At 43.4% G+C, this 9,033-nt stretch overlaps 1 protein-coding gene across 2 annotated transcripts; it reads left to right on the plus strand.

The window, feature by feature from the left end:
• The first annotated feature begins 446 nt into the window (after window positions 1-446).
• On the plus strand, window positions 447-6,940 carry mych (myelocytomatosis oncogene homolog). Of its 2 annotated transcripts, none has more exons than XM_079582509.1 (3): window positions 447-839; window positions 3,865-4,402; window positions 6,059-6,940. In XM_079582509.1, the coding sequence occupies exons 2-3, from the start codon at window positions 3,880-3,882 to the stop codon at window positions 6,637-6,639; spliced, it is 1,104 nt and encodes a 367-aa protein (XP_079438635.1). In that variant the 5' UTR covers window positions 447-839; window positions 3,865-3,879; the 3' UTR covers window positions 6,640-6,940. The 2 variants fall into 2 exon arrangements, with proteins under 2 accessions (XP_079438635.1, XP_079438636.1); XM_079582510.1 differs by lacking the exon at window positions 447-839 and adding an exon at window positions 2,791-2,906.
• The last annotated feature ends 2,093 nt before the right edge of the window (window positions 6,941-9,033 follow it).

Consider the following 9,033-nt stretch of genomic DNA (forward strand, 5'->3'; position numbering starts at 1 on the left):
TCTGATTCTGTTTAAATACGCGCTTTTGCTAGTTTTCTCCACCGCTGCGCTCATTGTGCTTACAAATCATCAAACATCGCTCACTAAAGTGTCAGAAAGCCGTTTGTACAAAGCCAGAATTGTACACGATACGGGACCTTTAATGTGATTCCGCTCGCTTCTTCGGGGGCGGTGGCGGTGGTATGTGCGCGCGGAGGGAGGGAGGGAGGGCTGGTGGTGAGACGAGCCGACAGACGGGTTACTGCAGTTAGACAGCCGGCTTCTTCTCACAATCCACGTGTGTTTCTGTCCCGAATTTTACCGCCACCATTTTCCTGGAATCCCACCCCGTGACTCGTATCACTCCGCGGGGAAGACGAGCTAGTCCGCGCGTTCGACCCGCACGTCCGCGCAAACGCCGCGCGCTCCCACTTTTCCGCCCGAACCGGTTCACCATTACGCACCACGACGCGGGTTTTGGCGAGATATTTAGCAGTCAAGGAGCTTCTGCTTAAGGTTGTAAAGTTTTGGCGCGATTTTGAGCCCTCGCGGATGCATAAAGCGGTCGTGTGGCTACATAAAGACACGAGCGGAGACGGCCACACCTCTAGACTGTGTGTCTGATAGTAGCGGTGGAAGCCAAGGGGGGAACAGAGAGTGCAAACACGCCCCACTTACTGTACCGTTCAGCCACGCGAACCATGCTGCCACGCTTCAACTCGCACTTAACACGCAAGAAATCAACCCCGGAGACGGTTTTCTGACCCGCGCGCCGCGCACGTGGAACCTAAAACCTCACATTTGGACGTGTTTCCCAGCGCTGTTTCGCGACGTTTTCACCTTTCCATCTGTTTTGTACGGTAAGTGCGCAGCAATGCATGCACGTCCCTTTCATTCATTCTCCAAAGTTGGCACATTACGCACACGAGCTACGCATACCCGCGCGTAATCCTTCCCTTTCTCCGCAAAATGACACGACTCCCGGTGCTTTCTGGCTGAAATGGGAGCGAAATGTTGGTTGCATGCGCCGTTCACGTGGGGCGCCGTACCCACGCCTGTTTAAATGACCCTTTCACAGCGCCACCTTTGAGATATTGCAGGGACTTGGAGATTATTGCACCATGCGTCGGTTTCTTGGACCTAACTTCGTGTTTTATCGACACGGGCCGATTCCTACTGCTGTCAACGTGGATTTATTACGCAATTTTACTTTTTTTTTTTAATTGTTTCTTTTTTAATTGCGAAAAATGTCAATGTCATGTCATTACGTGTCATTAATAGCCCTCGGTTCGGTCAGTGTGTCCATTTGCGCGCGCGCTTTGTCATTTTTGTCGTGGTTTTCCGGAGCTATAAGGGGTGACTGGAGTCTGGTGAGCCGCACCACACTGCCGCTTTGTTCTCGCATACCATAGGACTCCATAGGCGTCCCCCCGGCGCTTTACGTGTGGTCTCTCCAAAACCCTCCGCGTCGCCTCGCACTGTGCGCAACTTTTACGCCTAAATCTTGACCGATCTGGAGTTGTATTTACGCGCGTCTGTTGTAAATGCCACGGTGCCGAGTGCAGTTTTTCACCCCTTTTTTTTCTTTTTCCTTTTGTATAAACTTGGGAAAGTGGCGTCCTGCGGTGAGGGCTGTGGACCATGTGTAGGGATTTTTTTTAAAGGCAGGAAAAAGAGGCGAAGATAAAGTCGCCCCACTGCGGCCCCCCTGTGGCGCAGGGCTGCATGTATCACTGCGAACGCATGCTACGTTTTTCAGTCGATTCTTATGGGGTTCTGAGATGAGAGTTGGAGTAAAAAAAAAAAAATCTTGTACTATTATGCAACACCTTCTGCTTTCTCAATGGTCCTGTGCGTGTGTTGAGTAACTTCTCTTTGCAGAAGTCTCATTCATTTTATTGCATTTGAATGAATGTGCTGGAAAAGCTGATTTTGACTTTTTTTAAAGCAAGTTTTGCAACAAAATACTCGTCTAGTTTTTGGTAGCACTTGCAAAATCATTACCAAATTCATACCAGATATTGCCCTTTAAGCCATCTCTTTATTTTGTGTTTTGTTTTGTGGCTTTGTATATGTGTTCACATTGAGTTGGCAACTGCAGCGCTTCACTGTTGCACAAAACTATAGTAAAAGTAGCCCATTCTGGACTAGTAAAAGTGTTTGATTAAACTTTAACCACTTGCCTAACATTATACATACATTTCCGAACACATTTCTCACACATGTCCTGTGATTTATCCAAAGTGACTCGGGTTAAAAACTTGATCCTCCCTCCAGAGCGCTCTCCCCGCAGTACAGTTCTTCTTACGCCTTGATGTTAAAAGCCAAGATTTATTGCCGCCTTTCTATTTTCCGCACCTCCCCTCCAAATTCTTGGGGGGATTTATTTAAAGTTCGGGGAGCACCGTTGCACTTTCTCAGAAGCCGGTGTCGAGTTCCAGTCCCAGCTGTTCCGATGTCGTCATGGCCATTCTGCAAAAAAAGAAAAAAAAAGAAAAAGGGGGGTCTGGCTGAGGTTTTTTATTTTCCCTCCCCCTCATCTCTCCTCTCTCTCCCTCTCTCTCGCTTTGGGGTGAGCAGAGTTCTTTCTACCGCTGCCTGAAGTGGGCGGGGCTTCGCGTAAATTGCGTGGACGGGGGTGTGGGCGGGGCTTTGTGATGTAAACATGGCTAAAAAGCGGGACGGCAGACCACGCTGGATCCAGTCTTGAGGTAACTTTCACTACAAAGCCCACGACCGCCGCTGCTGCTGCTGCTACTGCTACTTCACTCTTGACTGGATACTTTTGCACTTAACAACAAAGAACCTCGAAGGATTGTTACTTGCTACCTCAATCTCGGGTCGGATTTACTTTTTTTTTCCAACCCTACCTCAAACTCGGATATACTACTACTATACTTTGGCTTTTGTTTCCTCATTTATTGCAGGTAATTCTGAATTTCCACATTTTGCTTAGTTTTTACTCTTAGATTGTTGTATTTACTAGTTTGGGGCACAGTGAATCCAATACATTGATTTGTTTTTGGATCATTGGTACCGATATCGACTTTACTATTGGATTTAAGGATATTTCTCATATATTCGGAATGGCTTTGAGATTGTAGCTATTCTCGTTCTTGTGTTGGCTTTGGCTGCTTTAACTAAAATATCCACTGTTTTCCAAGCTTCATATAAATAAGATGGGTTGAATTGATGACTAGTATCAAATTTGTCTTGCCGTACTCGACCTCCTACACTCTACATGTGGTTGAGATACTCCCGCAGCGTGGGAATCCCGCTCTGCTCTACTTTTACTCGCACGTGAGCTTTTTGTGAATGAAGTTTCGACGCCACCTCTTGCCCTGCGTGGGTCTGGGAATGGAACTTTCAAGACTATAGAACTTCCCATTCAACAAACGGACCTGGCTTGTTGTTGATCCCATATTGAGGATTTCCGGTCTATTGTTCGTTCACGGTAGCACGTGCCTTATCATCTTCCTTCCATTGCTGCTAGAAATGAGTGGACGCCTCAATGGCTTTTGTTTTGTTTTGTATTGGGGAAAAAAGTATGGTTCTCATCCAAGTAAACATTGGGGATGTCTTTGGGTTTATCGTGTTGGTTCATTCCACCCTTTATTATCTTTGAGAACTGAAAACTTGTGGAAACATTGTCAATTTAACGGAAAAATATCTTTGTATTGTACTGAATGACCTCATCCGTATAACGTCTTTGCGAGCCCTCATCCTTGTGTGCTTTATGGCTATGGAAGAGGTGTCTGTTCTGAATTATGAGTTCACAAAGTTTAGTGAAGTCTTGACTCATGAAGTGATTGAGCAGTGAAAGACGTACTCATCTCCATAACATGACCGGCATGATCTAACCGTATGCCGCTCCTTTCTCCCCAGACCACGGCTTCCACCATGTTGCAGAGCTTCGGTCAGTCCCAGGACTGGCTTTACTCCGAGCCGCTGTTCGACGACGACTTCTACCAGAGCTTGGTGAAAAACCTGGAATCCCTGCCGACCCCTCCGCAGTCCCCACCCATGAAGCCCGCGGACTCGCCGGACGCCAAGCCCCTCTCCAAGGAGGACCAGCTCAGCTACGTGTCCAACATCCTGCTGGAGGACTGCGACATGCAGGCGCTCAACTGGAACTGCGATTTGTTCGAGGAAAAAGAAGCGAACACGACAATCGTCCAGTGGGAAGAGAGCCCGGAGGATTTTTTGGAGCAGCTGGGCAAAGGACTCGACGACAAGTTGGTTTCGTCCATGCTGAGCTCCAGCCCCTTGCTTTCGGACATTGACACGAGTATTTTCGAGGAGATCGCCGGGTCGACCTTGGATTGCCAGGCGCTGATGGAGAACACGCCAGAGGCCAGCGAAGCCACGTCGGACTACGGCTCCACGGGCGGAGAGCTGTCCAACTACTCGTCCTCAGACTCTGGTAGGTGCCAGACACACTGTGCTGCACTAGAGTGATTGGTTTATGCACTAGAGTGATTGGTTTATCAAGATGTGTTGAGCAACTGGCAATAAAAAGGCTACTGTTAACAAACAACCTGCTAGTAGCATCACAAATCTTTACAACTGTGCTACTTGGGCAATTTGTTTAGAACCAGTTCTGTAGGAAATCTGTTACTGTTAACAGACCAAAGGTTAAACTACTTGCTCTGCATGTTTGCAAGAGCTCCATTACCTAGTTTTCCAAAGGTGATTGAAGTCTCCAAATGGACTCTGTTCTTTGGAGTTGAATACCACCATTATTACCAGAGTTTCCAACATCTTCTCTGATGGGTTTAAACCTCTCAATCAAGTCCCCCTTCAACTTGTTATCCCATCAATGGTGATGTCAAAACATTTTCATTATGAGCTTATCCCATCTTTGGCTTGAGGCAGTTTTTCCATGACTACCCACAGACTAGATCTAACCTGACAAACCTAACCTGCTGAACATGCAAGTGTAATTTACAAAGCCCTGTTGTTCATGGCGGCTCAAACAGCCCTAACTGGGTTAATTTGGCACAATGTTTTTAGCCTCAAACCAATCTATTGCTTTACAATGCTCAAGTTTCCTGAAAAAAACCTCTGGAGGGCCATGACTCAAGCTGTAGTCGTCCTATTAAAAGCGTCAGACAAAAGCGATTGTTTAGCTGTTGCTCTCTCTTTATGGGAAACCCGATGCCGCTGCGCGCCTGAGCTAATGGTGACTCATCAGGGCAGAAATGAGTGAGTCAGACTTTGAGCTCCGTTACAGGGGACTGAGCCTGGCTTCACCTGCGGCTGTCAATCAAAGCCCACTGAAGGCCCCAAAGTCCCGCCTACGCAGTCCTTTGAAAGCCCAGATAAGGCCGGTGTAAAATCTAAACATTAACAGGGTTTAATCAGCAAAATATAGGAGTGTTTTAACGGTGATAAGATTCACAGGAGATTAGAGGTAACAGGAAGGGATAAGTCTTACAGGAATGGCGGCAAAAAAGCTCCTTAAGCTCCAAAGACTGGTTACTGGTTACTGGTTGAGAATTTATAATTTGGCTCAATATCAAAATTAAAAAGTTGTGAAGAAATACAGAATGACAAAAAGAGAAGAAAAAAAAACAATAAAAAAATGAGATAGAAATAATAAAAGTAAAAGTAATTAATATATTAAAATTAAATTAAATATAATATTTTCCATAATATAAAAATAAAGTGAGACTATAAAAATACAAAAAAATACTTGTAATAAATACAAAATAAATAAATAAAATAATAAATATAAATTGTTAATGATAAAAATAAATTATATATAAATAAAACATTTAAATTAAATTTTAAATTAAATTTAAAAAAAAATAAATAATTAAATTTAAAATGTAATTACATTTTTAAAATTTAATTACATTTAAATATTTTTTTTAAATTTAATTAAATTTCAAATTTAATTAAATTAAGTTTGAAATTCACAATTTTATTTTAACAAGTGCAAACAAATATATATTGGGGAAACATTTAAAGGTTACAATAAAAAAAATCTAGATTTCCAACTATAAACCTTGTATTGAATTGATCATTTGTATTTTTAAACTTGATAAACTAACCAGACTCTTTTCTTCCACAACAGAGGAGGAGATCGACGTGGTCACGGTGGTCCGCTGCTCCTCGAGCCGTTCCCCTCTCCCGTCGTTGGCCGACGCCCGGCTCAAAGAACAGGAAGAGGCGGAGCAGCAGCGCCTCGCCCTTCAGCGCCACAACGCAGAGATCCAGCTGCAGCACAACTACGCGGCCCCCTGCCCCGCCTCCCCTCCCCCGTCGTCGCACGCCCACAAACGGTCCCGCGACGGCTCCGCCCGCTTCCACTCGCACAGGAGCTCCCCCGCGTCCTCGTCGTCCTCGTCGTCGTCCTCGTCGCGGTTCAGCTCGAGGAACACTGTGGAGGTGGAGGACGAGGAGGAGCGGCGGCGGACGCACAACGTGATGGAGAGGCAGCGGCGGAACGAGCTCAAGAACTGCTTCATGCGGCTCCGCGACAACGTGCCGGAGCTGACGCGCAACGAGAAGGCGTCCAAGGTGGTGATCCTGAAAAAGGCGCGGGACTGCATTTTCAACCTGGAGGACGACACGCACAGGCTGCAAAACAAAAGGGACAAACTCCGAGCGCGGCAGGAGGAGCTAAAGGCCCGGCTCGCGCAGCTACGGAGCTAATTAGCCGTTAGCGCTGAAAAGACTATGTACATTTTATGAGACTCTCGGAGAAAGCGAGAGAAGAAGTATGGGACTTGTGGTTAAAGTGGCCCAATCACAGGAAATTAAAGCTTGTTACGACTTTACAAACCAGTGATGCATGGAATAAAAGAGAAAAACTGTTTTCAGTACCGTGTAATGTTGGTGTCTTAATCGAGATTAACTCTTAAGACGTGCAAGCCAGTTCTTTTTATACAGTGTCACATATCCCTATCATTATGCTAAACATCAATTTTGTAATATTGGACTTTAGTAAGAAACATACTGTAATTTTGTGTCATCCAACTGGCTTTAAAGCTAATAAATCAGACCCAGGCGGTTTTATATAATCTCATTTACACTATTCATTTTAGGACAACAACTAGAACTGTTGGCTCAAGCCTTGGGCCGAGAAAAATAAGTTTTGACCAATTTCATTCTGTTTTCACGATCCTTTTTAAGTGAACTGGGATGAAACGGTGCGAGTTTGTAATTTTACCTCAAACATTCCTTTTTATCTTGGTTTGTAAACTTGTGCATCTTTTTCCTCAGTGTTTGGGCTGAAGTTTTTATTGCGAGACGGCGTAAAAAAAAAGCAACATTTACGCACAAATGACGGACATTTCAATATTTCAATGACTATTCGCTTGGAGACGTTGGAGACACTTATTGCCTCAAATCATCCTCATGCCTTGACTGCTGACTGTTGGATTATTGTTAAATATTTGGACACGGGCAGATGAACCAGGGAACGCACACGAAATGAGTTATTTTTGTATGTATAAAGTCTTACGGTGCAACATTTGGGGATTTATGTATCTACAGATATTTTTAGTTGTTTGTACAAGCTGAATTATTTGCAACTATTGAATCGAGAAATAATTGAGTTGAAATAAATGCTGTTGGTAGGTTATACCTATTCAATTTTTCAATGAAGTTTTGACTGTGGCTTGTTTGATTATATTAATCGTGATGCTTTTGTTTTCAGATTACATTCATTTCACGTGTTCTGACAAATTTTCTTTGGATATAACACACAAGATGCATTCAGGCTTAATTAGTAATGCCACATATTGGTAAACTTGCTGTATTTTAAACAGGACCTGAGCCATATAATGGGTTTAGAGCCCATTTCTAAAGATTGATTGGTATTAAGGTGGAAAAAGTTTAAATTTGTGACTTCCTGTTAAAGGCACACTTGGTAACCCACATTTAATTCAAAAATCCAATATGGCCGCCACATTACAAGCCATTAATCGTTTCCATCTTGACTTTTTTTCAAAGATAATATGGATAAAATGCCTTAACTTTGGCAAAAAAAACAACCTATAGGCTCTTCTCTTAGTAATCTGACTTGAACCTATAAACCGCATCTGCTTTCATTTGATTCTTTTTCTTTACCTTTAAATCCCAAATGTTGCACTGAAGTTGGGAAGTGTGAAGACTAAACTTGAATGCTGATGTATTTATAGCCATAGCAAACCATAATCCCTCCGAACAGTAGACTTTTATATATTTTATTCAGGTTTTGCCACTCTTCCGTATCAGGTAACGCTAGCAATGCTATGCTAACCACTGTAGCGACCGGTGACAAACTGTTATTGACGCTGCAGTTCGATCGACTCGGGGGGTTTTTTTAGCCATAAAAACAGAACTTTTCTGCAGGTTTCGAGTCGAGAGAACTGCCAGCTGTAGCTTGTTCATATCCAACGCCTTCCTGAGCTAATCGTGTTGTGCTAGTCTTTACTGTTAGCGCTATGTCGAATCAGCTTAATACAGCTGTACGGTATTTACAGTTTAGACGAGGATTTAGAAAAGTATAAACGGGGGAAAAGCTACAGAATTTTACTGTAATGTAAGAGTTGAGTTTATTTTACGATTGTCCGGTCTTCCATATAGATGTATAAATGTATATTGTATGCGTAGTGGTAATCCGCACACAGAAACGTTTTTTGTTTTTAGTGACTTTTGCGTCGACATATTAAGAAAAGTCCTGAAATCTGCAAATTGGTTTGGACGATGTACATAACTTTCCTAGAATCTAAATTTTTGGTCTTTATGGGTTATATTTTTGCCTAAAGTTCAAATTCTGGGAGGTATATCCAACGTTTTCACTTAGAAATGAAATGGGGAAAAACAATACGTCACTTCTGCATAGGGTGACCAGATTCCCCAACTTAAAAATTGGGATACAATTCGGGAATATGCTACAGGGGTTCCAAATCTTGACCATCTTGACCGTCTTTTCCCGAGCTGAAAGATAAAACTGTTATGACAAGCACTGATCTGCTTTAGGAGGTGCTTGAATTGAGATTTTTAATTGATTTGTGTATGGTAATTGGGTTATTTTGGGGACAATATTGGCCTAAAACCTGT

This window comes from Gobius niger (assembly GCF_951799975.1).
Source record: "Gobius niger genome assembly, chromosome: 24".
Lineage (NCBI taxonomy): Eukaryota > Metazoa > Chordata > Actinopteri > Gobiiformes > Gobiidae > Gobius > Gobius niger.

Excerpts from the sequence above, each read along its gene's own strand:
- mych (XM_079582509.1), top strand. The coding sequence starts at position 3,880 with ATGTTGCAGAGCTTCGGTCAGTCCCAGGACTGGCTTTACTCCGAGCCG. Across the intron at positions 4,403-6,058 it reads CTACTCGTCCTCAGACTCTG|AGGAGGAGATCGACGTGGTC; the intron begins GTAGGTGCCAGA and ends CTTCCACAACAG.